This window comes from Meleagris gallopavo, chromosome 6, assembly GCF_000146605.3.
Source record: "Meleagris gallopavo isolate NT-WF06-2002-E0010 breed Aviagen turkey brand Nicholas breeding stock chromosome 6, Turkey_5.1, whole genome shotgun sequence".
NCBI lineage: Eukaryota > Metazoa > Chordata > Aves > Galliformes > Phasianidae > Meleagris > Meleagris gallopavo.
In genome coordinates this window covers 381,072-391,697 of record NC_015016.2, presented here as the reverse complement: position 1 = coordinate 391,697, position 10,626 = coordinate 381,072, and the positions used below count along the sequence as shown (strand labels likewise).

The 10,626-nt window shown below is 55.4% G+C and overlaps 1 protein-coding gene across 1 annotated transcript in view; it reads right to left on the bottom strand.

The window, feature by feature from the left end:
- Nucleotides 1-993: 993 nt before the first annotated feature.
- The window catches only part of SMARCC1 (SWI/SNF related, matrix associated, actin dependent regulator of chromatin subfamily c member 1), a 61,354-nt gene continuing 51,721 nt past the window's right edge, over nt 994-10,626 (bottom strand). The window contains exons 23-25 of the mRNA XM_019616729.2: nt 9,892-10,272; nt 3,536-3,709; nt 994-2,484 (exon numbers count right to left, since the gene is read on the bottom strand). Coding sequence (XP_019472274.1) covers nt 2,399-2,484; nt 3,536-3,709; nt 9,892-10,272 — 641 coding nt within the window. The 3' untranslated portion in view covers nt 994-2,398. The remainder of the gene's footprint in view (nt 2,485-3,535; nt 3,710-9,891; nt 10,273-10,626) is intronic.

The window sequence follows — 10,626 nt, the reverse complement described above, 5'->3', positions numbered from 1 at the left end:
GCGGGGCGGCCTCGACGGAGGGCAGCGATGCTCACAGCGGCCGCGCTCAGAGTGAGCGGGTCAGAACCGGGGTGTGGGCGCACATCGCACCTCTGTGCCGGGAGGTCACGGAGCAGCTCCTGCTGGAAGCTGTGCTGAGGCACGTGGAGTCATCGAATTTTGCAAAGGACCTCAGTGCTCATCCAGTCCCAACCCCCTGCTGTGTGCAGGTCACCAACCAGCAGCCCAGGCTGCCCACAGCCACATCCAGCCTGGCCTTGGATGCCTGCAGGGATGGGGCATCCACAGCCTCCTTGGGCAACCTGTGGCACGGCACAGCCAGCACGGCTTCACCAAGGGCAGGGGCTGTCTGGCCAACCCACCGCCTTCTGTGATGGCATCACTGTGGCAGTGGGTGAGGGAAGAACTGCAGATATCACCTCGCTGGATTTCAGTGAGGCCCTCGACGCGGTCTCCCACAGCGTCCTTCTCTCCAAATGGGAAAGACGTGGATTTGATGGGTGGCACCGTTCAGTGCATGAGGCACTGCTATGAGATGTACGCAGAGAGCTGTGGTCAGCAGCTCCACGTCCGGACGGAGAGCGGTGACAGTGGTGTCCCTCAGGGCTCAGTGCTGGGATCTGTGTCTTTCCCATCTCCATCAGTGACATCAGCAGTGCACTGAGGGCACCCTCAGCAGCGTGGCTGACACCGAGCTGTGCGGTGCTACGCACACACCTGAGGGATGGGATGCCATCAGAGGGACCTGGGCAGCCCAGCAGTGGGCACAGGAGAACCTCGGGGGGTTCAGCAAAGCCACACGTGAGGCTGCAGGACGCCCCATCCCTGCAGACACCCACAGTCAGGATGCACCGATGGAGCTGTGGGTGTCTCTGTGCACTGCAGGCCTTTTAGGGTCCCTTCCAACCAAACCATTCTACCACAACCTTTACCAAAGCACGACCCGACCCGGCGCAGTGCTGCAGCCCACACAGACTCCAAACGCAGCCCAAACTTTGTACAAAAACGTTTGTTTTATTTCACAAAATCGGGTGGCTGTGTGGCTGCAGGAATAAAACCGGCCCTATACAGAGGATCAGATGAAAAAAGTCAGCACGTGGATTATTTATACAGGAACACAACAGTGTCGAGTCGGGGTACTCTGCGAGATCATTGCTAGTACAGTAAAAAATAGTCTCCATCTGGATCCTTTAGATTGAAGTCGATCACGCTAAAAACAACCTGAGGTTATTCTAAACGGTCTGAACCAGAACCCCCAGCTCACCCCAATGCCCCCGCAGGGGAAGAGCCCACGGGAGGAGATCCCTGGCTGGAGGTGGGAGGCGGGGGCTGGCGGCCTGGCAGAGGGATGCATCATTCCTATGTGCTGGAAGCAACGTGGCTGCAGACGGCTGGGAAGGTCAACCACTGAGGCCGAGTCGAGCAGCTGAGCGCTCTCCAAAGCAGATCCGTGGCTGTAAGCCCGGGGTTGTGAGCGGTTCTGTGGGTCTGGGGCCGCGGCCGACCCTCACCACCATCCTCCACCGCCGCCCTTCGGTGCCGCGGGCACGGAGATGTGGGGAGGGCAGCGTGGAGGGGATGCGCCCACAGCCCAACCAACCCCCAACCCAACCCCCGACCCACCACTGCTTCCTATCTACTTTTTTTGTTGTTGTTCATTTTAAACATTAAAAAGCGTATGCTCCAAAAAGAGGGACTAAAAATGGCGTTTTTTTATTCCTCGGTTGGCTACGGCACCAAACTACTCAGAGGGAACGTCCAACTACTGCCTCCAAAGGCAAAAGAAAGGTAAAAACCGGAGCAAGAAAACTCCTACCATCGAGTGGCTTCATTCCAATCGATTCGCACCGGGCCGTATTTTCTCCTTTAGGGCAGTGGTGCCACCCCAGGCCCCGCCGCCATCCTGAGCGACAGCCGCCTGCGTGGCACAGCCCACATCCTGCACCCACTGTGCTGCCCACCCCCACCCCGCTTTGGGATCCACTCTTGGTGCTTGGCTCTCTCCACCTGGGGAACCCAAAACGTCGGCTCAGAGGTGGGGGGGACGCGTGGGGGCTCCCAACGCTCAGCGCACGGCTTCATCCCGCTCTCCCCAGGAGAACCCAAAGCTCGAAACACCAAGAGGGGATAAAACCAGAGCTGGGGGCACCGGGAGCAAGCAGAGCACAGCAGGGACCTCAGACCCGGGGACGGCGGTGGCATCTCTGATGGGCAACGTCCCAGAGGAGCGCCAGGGACTGCCAGGCTACAGTGGGGAGCGGGGAAAGGGACTGGGTGTGAATGTGCCCATCTGTGGTGTGTGCACACAACGGGGGGCGAAACCTCCGGGGCAGAGGAGAGTAATGGAGTTCTTTTGGTCACCACTGTGTTGCTGTAGAAGTTCCTTCTCTCGGGATGCTTACGGGGCGGCCGCGGCCGGCGGGGCTCCTGCGGGAGGGGGGGTCACCCCTTCTGCGGGCGGAGGCGGCTGCGCAGCGGGGGGATCTGTGGGGACAGCAGGCAGAAGAACAGTGAGGGCACGAGCAGGAAAGCTGGAGTCCCCCGTCCTCCCCTCCCACCGCAGCACGGCTGAGCAGTGGGTGGGGGATGCAGCACAGGAGACGCTAATGGGACATGACAAACTTGGGTAGCAGGGGAGGAAAAAGGAAACCAGAGTAAAGAGCAGCAGGAATACAACCTGACACAAAGGCATTCCCGTGGTGGAGGCCCAGAGAAATGGAAGGAGAACTGAGGGGAGCACCAGGGAACAGAGAGCAAACACCCAAATGAGAGCAGCAGCCACACAAACAGCACTCAGTGCTCGTGGCTGACAGCATTGAGCAGCACTGCCTGCAGCGAGAGCCCAAATGGGGCAGATGTCCCCAATTCTTTGTGGGAGAGGCACTGAGGGTGACTACAGCCCCCTGTGCACGTGAATCTGTGTGCACAGAATCACAGAATGGTTGGGTTGGAAGGGACCTCAAGGATCATGAAGCTCCAACCCCCACCAATGCAGGGCCACCAACCTCCACATCTCACAGCAGCCCAGGCTGCCCAGGGCCCCATCCAACCTGGCCTTGAACACCTCCAGGGATGGACGGGGATCCACAGCCTCTCTGGGCAGCTGTTCCAGCACCTCCCCACTCTCACACCAAACAACTTCCCCCTCACAGCCAACTGAAATCTGCCCTCCTTCAATTTAAAACCATTTTTCCTTGTCCTGCTGTTCTCTCCCCTTTCCAAGAGCTGACTCCCCTCCTGTTTAAGGCTCCCTTGAGGTCCTGCAGGCTGCACTGAGGTCACCCCGCAGCTTCTCTTCTCCATGCTGAACAAGCCCAGCTCCCTCAGCCTGTCTTTGGAGGGGAGGTGCTGCAGCCCCCTGCTCATCTTTGTGGCTCCTCTGGACCCTCTCCAACAGCTCCCTGTCTTTCTTGTACTGGGGGCTCCAGACCTGGATGCAGTGCTGCAGATGGGGACACATGAGGGCAGAGCAGGGAGGGAGATGAGCACTCAGAGCCCCAAGCACGCTTGCAGCCCCGCACACAGGAGCACTTACACATGCCATTGGGTGCTGCCAGAGGGACGCGGGGCCCGATGAGGCCGCCAGCCATGGGTGCCATGCCGGGTGGAGCGGCAGCGCCTGCGGGGTGGAGGTTGGCCGACACTCCTGGCAGCATCCGGCCCGGCATGGGCTGTGTGGGCAGCAAGGAGCCAGGCCCAGGCATCTGACCTGTGGGAGGAGAAGGCACAGTGAGACATGGGGAGCTGTGAGCAGCACCCTGAGGAGATGGCACTCGGTATCCATCTATGCAAAGGGAAATCACAGAATCACAGAACGGCCTGGGTTGCAAAGGCCCACCGTGCTCATCCAGTCCCAACCCCCTGCTGTGTGCAGGTCACCAACCAGCAGCCCAGGCTGCCCAGAGCCACATCCAGCCTGGCCTTGGATGCCTGCAGGGATGGGGCATCCACAGCCTCCTTGGGCAACCTGTGCCAGTGCCTCACCACCCTCTGGCTGAAAAACTTCCTCCTCACAACTAACCAAGAACTGTTCTACAGTAACGAGAGCAGCCACTCTGCCTCCTGGCTTAACCTAATGGGAGTAATGAAATCATTGAGTTAATTATTGCACTGCAGAGGTATTTCCACTACTAAAAGAACACTGATGTGATGGAGGGATTGGAAACATCCCCATCGGCTCTTAAGGGACCTCCACGTCACAGCAGCACACAAACTGCTGTCATCACACAGCTCCGGACGCACACATTGCAGACTGCTGCTTTAAAACCTCATCTGGAAACATCCTTTTGCACGATCCAATTACATTTACCTTTGCACACATCCACAAAGGTTCAGTATTTTCATGAGCAAAGCAGCCCGTGGGCCCCAGGGCTGACTTTGGAAGTGTCCATCCCACCCCACACCTCGAGCAGTGATGTGAAATGAAGCCCTGTGACAGAGCCCTGCAATAGGGAGGGCCCTGAGAGCACACCCTGCACACACACACACTGCACACACACACACTGCACACACATTGCACACACACACACTGCACACACACACACATTGCACACACACACACTGCACACACATTGCACACACACACCCTGCACACACACACACTGCACACACACACACTGCACACACACACATTGCACACACACACACTGCACACAAACTGCACCCCAAGCCAGCAGTGCCAGCTCCATGCTGGGATTGAGTTGATAAGCTGGCACTGCACTACTGACTCTTAACTTGGTTTTGGCTTCAGAACAGCTCTAAGGAAGGTTGTATCGATGTCTCCACTTCCTGGAATAATTCCTGGATAATTAAAATAGGAGAAAATCTGTTCCAGATGCTGGGTGCTTCTGCTGACCACTCTGGTCTCCCCTGCCCAGCCACAGCAATGCACGTCTCAGACCCAAACCCTGGAGCCTCAGCCCACAGGCACAGAGCTGCTCTTGGAGGCACCGTCCTTACAGAAACATGAGGCAGGAGCACAGGATGAGGTTCCATGCTTCCAAGGACCCTTAACTCCTTCAGTTAATGAGAAGAAAAGGGCCTTACGCCCAGCTGAAACCTCGTGTGTCCGAGGAATGGGACCACAAGTCCTCCCCTGGCATCTCTTGTAGTGGAACTTCTGCCATCCCGCTCCTCCAGCCTGGCTCAGCCCTCCTGAACGGCAGCCCTGCCTTCAAGCACGTCAACAAATAATGCCCAGACAGCCCAATGGAAGCAGATATGGCAGGAATTTGCTGCCGAAGGCATCAGTGCATCTGTGCTGGTCCGGCTCGCCCTGCATGGAGCAGTGGGCAGCAGGGCACAGCCAAGGCTCTCCCCACGCTCATGGAACTGTTGTTTGGGAACACCTGGAGCTCAACCACACCTCACGGGAGCTCTGAAGCTCCACTGAGATCTTAAAATGCTGTTTCTTCACCCACTCCAACAGCATCAATCCACGTCTGGTGCCAATGCCCACCCATCAAACAGAGGAAGCTCTCCACCTTCTTCTCTCTAGGAGGTATAAAATTAAGCAGCACTGCAAGCCAAGGAGGTTCTGTTTGAGCCCCTCTGATGGGATAGGGGACAATTCTGCCTTACAGTCAGCACCGGTACCTGCAGGGCAACAGTTATCACGTACAGAGCCCCAAAATGCTGAAGCTGAGTGGCAACCAAACGGCACCCAGCCAACCCAGGGGGAAATCACCACCACCACCACTGCAGCAACAGCACGGCGCAGTTCTACAGAGATGGCATGCTTCTTCACTTCATTTCACTGGAGACAGTGCTCCAAGACAGCAGCTCAAGCGTAAAACATGGAAGTGTGACCTACATAAGGGGGAGAGCTGAAAAAGCAGCAGACAGGAGAGATAAAGCCATGAGGTTCAGCAAAACGCAGCTTAGCAGAGGGAAAGGACAATTCCTTCACACGTTACAGACTGGGGACATTTTCCAATGCATGCTTCACAGTGCTCCACTATTAACAGGGCTGTGGATGCAAGGTGCGGTGAAGCTCACCAGGAACGTGAATCTCCAAAGTCTTGATGACAATTAGATGAGCCTAATTGAGGTGAGCTACACAAGGGGACTGCAGTGCTGAACACCGAGCAGCTTTGTTGGAGAAACTGAAAAGTTTGAAAAAGCCCTCTGAGATCCCAAACTCCAACCCTAACCTCCACTCCTCTCTCTGGACCCACTCCATGGCCTCCATCAGGTGCCCAGCACTCAGCAGGCGACCCCAGCTGGGAACTGTGAATAATTAAGCATGCTAATTCACTTAGCATCACATCTCCGGAGAAAGGCACGACTTCCACTTCACTTGCATGAGGTGTTTCTGTCACTTCCCTGCAGTGTAACTCACTTGGTGCTGATGGGTCACACGCTGACTCCTCTGATGGCTGTGCTGGGCTCCAGACCCACCCATGGTCAGTGCTGCACTTCTGTGATCGTGCCCACCCAGTACAAGAAGCTAGATGCACTGCTCCAGCCAGGACAGCCCTTGTGCAGCACAGCAAGTAACCTTCCAACCACAGAACCACAGAACACAGTGGGTTGGAAGGGTCCTTCAAGATCCCAGAACCACAGAATGATGGGATGGGGTGGGTTGGAAGGGTCCTTCAAGACCTCAGAACCATAGAGTGGTTGGGCTGGAAGGAACCCCAAGCCCCCAGCCCCTCTCCTGCCCCCCAGCTCAGGCTGCCCAGGGCCCAGCCGTGACCTCGGGCACCTCCAGGGATGGGGCACCCACAGCTCAGGGCAGTGCCAGCATCTTTCCACCTCTGGGTAAAGAGTTTCCTCCTCACATCCCACCTAAATCTCCTTCCTTTAGCTTAAAGCTGTTCCCCCTTGCCCTGTCACTATCTGCCTGTGTAAAAAGTCACCCTCCCTCCCATTTATAAGCTCCCTTTATGAACTGGAAGGGCCACAACGTGGTCCCCTCAGAGCCTCCTCTCCTTCAGTTTGAACACAATCAGCTCCCAGCTCTCCTCTGCAGAGCTGCTCCAATCCTCTGAGCATCCTGATGTCCTCCTCCTGACCCACTCCACGTCTTTCCTGTGCTGAAATATTAACACACCTTCAATAATGCATCCCTGGGAGGAGCTGGGAGCTGCCCACACGTACAGGAGCTCTGCAGCCACGAAGATGACAGGATGGTGTGAGTAAGGAAGAAGGCAGCAGCCAGCATCCCATGCGGCACCCAAAGCAGCCTGGTGGTTCCTCCTGCACACCCTGCTTCTGCGTGACACAGCCAATGGAGAGCTCTCAGCCCACCTGCCCCAATCTCCTGCTGCAGCTCACAAGCCCAGAATGGTGCACGAATGCTGCACCACCAGCACCGCGTGCACACAGCACTGCTGGGCAGCCCATGGACAACCAGGCTGCGCACAAAGAGAAGTCAGCCACGTGCTCCCATGACATGACCAGCTGCAAGGCCAGAAACAGAGAAATTGGGCAGGTTTGGTTTTGAGCCCAGCTGCTTCTGCCTCAAACCCAGGCATGCTGTAAGCAGCAGCTTTCCCTCCTTCCATCTATAAATGCCTCTCAGATCTTTCTTCTGCTTTGTTTCCTGCCATCTCTTCAGCTTACGTCAATCACTGTAGAGACATTCGACTTTGCATTTTGCTCACAGTCTGATGAATCAACAGCTCCACTTTTCACCACCCTTAAGGCCAGCAGCTTGCCTGGTGACAGCCATGAGACTCAAAGGAGAGCCAAAGCCACGCCAGCATCCTGCCTGCTGACACCAACGAGACCCAAAGCTGAGACCCAAAGCTGAGACCCAAATCCATGCCAGCATCTTGCCTGGTGCCCCCAGAGAGATCCAAAGTTGAGCCCCAACTCCCGATCAATGCATTAAACTATTTTTCTGCTCACTTGCCAAGATTTACACAAATAAATACATCATAAGGGAGGAAGGTACATACACAGGGATAGCAGCTCCGTTGTTTTATCACAGACAGAACATGAGCAATCTGATGTGATGGGGCTGTTTATTTTTTCCTAATGCATGCAGCCCATGGGTTGTGTGTGTGTGTGTGTGTGTGTCTGTCTGTGTGTGCATGTGTGTGCATGTGTGTGTGTCTGTGTCTGTGTGTGCAGAACACAGCTGCTGAGTGCCCGAGGGTTCCAGCAGGACTGCTGCAGATCGTGGCTGTGTGTGCACCATCTGCACAGCACAACCACACTGTGATGTTCTGATGCTGAGGAAGGAAAGCTGAATAGTGAAAAACTCCAAGTACCCAAGCAGAAAGCCAGCAGAGCTTCTGGATCACCACACCTGCAGGGTCCCTCCTACGGCACAACCCCAGCCTGGCTCAGCACACAAGAGCTGAACTCACTGGAGGAAGCAGTGAACTCCCTGGTTGCTCTCCTTGCCCCACTCCTGCACAATGCTCCACGTCCAGGATTCACCATCACCCCACAGGAGGGGGGGGTCAATCTACTGACCAACTTTAATCAGATTGGAAAGAGAGATGTGCTCAGTAATTAACAGCACTGCACTCCCTGTAAAGCACATTGGAGGGATTGCTGGAGACACGGAGGACCTGGATGATTCTGGTGGGGCTGAAGTAATAAGGCATGATGTGAACTGAGGATGTGAGCATATTAGAAACGAAGCTTTATTAGCCCCCTAATGAATACAACAAAGCATATGACCTCGTTATGCTTTCAGTCTCAATAGCAGCCTGTGAGAGCTGGTCTGATGGCACACTGTATGGCCCCCTCCTGTAAACACCTTCAATTTGCCCCTTCTCCATTGCACAGAACTGCTCTTCGTTGCACTAAGTGAACAAACTAAGTAATCAATACGGCACGAAAAAAGACCAACCAGGCTACAACATCACTCCAATCCAAACCAGAGCCTATTTTATCACAAAACCATAGGAAAGATGTTTAATTAATAACCCACCGGTCATCTTTCAGAACGGTTTTGGTCCAGCAGCTGAAAACTGACAGAAGCTGTGCTCCCTCCCTGCCACCCAACCAGGTTCAGACATTCCAGGTGGCTTTTTTTGCTTGAAATGATTTCAGCAGCACTCAGCAGGCATTGCAAAGCCTTCCCTTCTAATTCCCATAAGCTCCTTCCCAGCACAAGTACAACACCGGACAGCCCCAATCCCTTTTCACAGTAAATGGTTTTAAGGTAGAACTGCATTAATAAAGGTAAAACTTAGCAGCTCTGTTTCTTAGAAGCAGAGCTACCCATTCTGCAACGAAGCACACGTAGATTGGAATAAATGGCAGGAATGCTGCTTTCCAAGCTGGTCCTGCACAATCACTTGGCCACTCTGCTTCCCCACCCCTCATGTTAGGAATATCTTCACCCCCAAGGACATCCAAACCTCCATGGGACAACCTGCCCTGCTGCTGCGCTTCCAGCCACTCCTCCACCAACGCAGCTCTGTGATTCCCAGCTGACAGCAGCACAGCCATGGGGCAGGAGCTGGGATGCCCTGAGGAAGGCATGGAGCACACAGTCACCCCTCCTGCCATGGAGAAGTGCCTCAGGAGCTCCCTGCTCTGCTCCTCAGCTCGTGTCCCTTCCCTTAAGCTTTTATCCGATCAGACAGGTCACGAACTGGAGAAAATCGGAGTGAATGATTGCTGTTGAAGGAGCAGAGATTGCCTGGCATGAAAAAGTCTAAGGAGATACAAACAGGCTGAAAGACATTTGGAAATGACACTCGGTGGCAGCTCCGCTTTTACTTCCTTTGTTTTTTCCATTCAGAGCTTTGGAAAAAGGCCACGGCTCAGCCAGGCAGCACCCATCACCTCCACGGGAGAGCGGCATGGGCTCCTGTGGAACTCATCCGCCCTGACACCACCTGACACCGGGAAGACAGACCTCCTCCTCTCCCTCCCCTCTCTCATGGGTGGCGATGCGAACGTCGGCTGTGCTTGGATCCTTACCTGGCTGGGGGGGGTGGGGTGGAGGCATCTGGTGGTGCATCATGGGGTACGGCGGGGGCTGCTGGTGGGGCAGGAGGCCCTGGTGAGCTGCCGTGCCCAGCGGGTTCAGCCCGGGCCCGGAGTGCTGGTGTGGCTGCTGGGCATTCTGGCTGTGCTGCTGCTCCATTTGCTGCCGGGCGCGGAGCTCAGCGTATTTCAGCTGCTCCATGTGGAAGTTCTGGCGCTCCGTCAGCAGCTGCTGCCTCTGCTGCTCTAACTGGGGGGGGAAACACAAAGGGAATGGGTCAGAACTGCAAACTGAGAGCGTTTCCATGGGGCAGAAACACACCTGTCCTGCGTGCAGCGGTGGGCACAGGCCATTTCCCAGCTGCACCCAACGAACTCACCTCATTTCGTCCTGAAGACTCTTTCAGTACTACAATTAACACACTAATTGATGATAAATTGGACAGAGCAGTCAGCACTGGTGCAAATCTAGCAGAAATCGTGCAGCTCTGTGAGAAAAGGCTGAGGGAATTGGGATGGTTTGGCTTGGAGAAGAGAAGGCTGCAGGGAGACCTCAGTGTGGCCTTCAGTGCTTGGAGGGAGCGGATAAACAGGAGGGGGAACGGCTGTTTGTGAGGGTGGGAGGTGATAGGACAAGGGGAATGGTTGGAAAGTGAGACAGGGGAGGTTTAGGTTGGATACGAGGAGGAAGTTTTTCATGCAGAGGGTGGTGAGGCACTGGCACAGGTT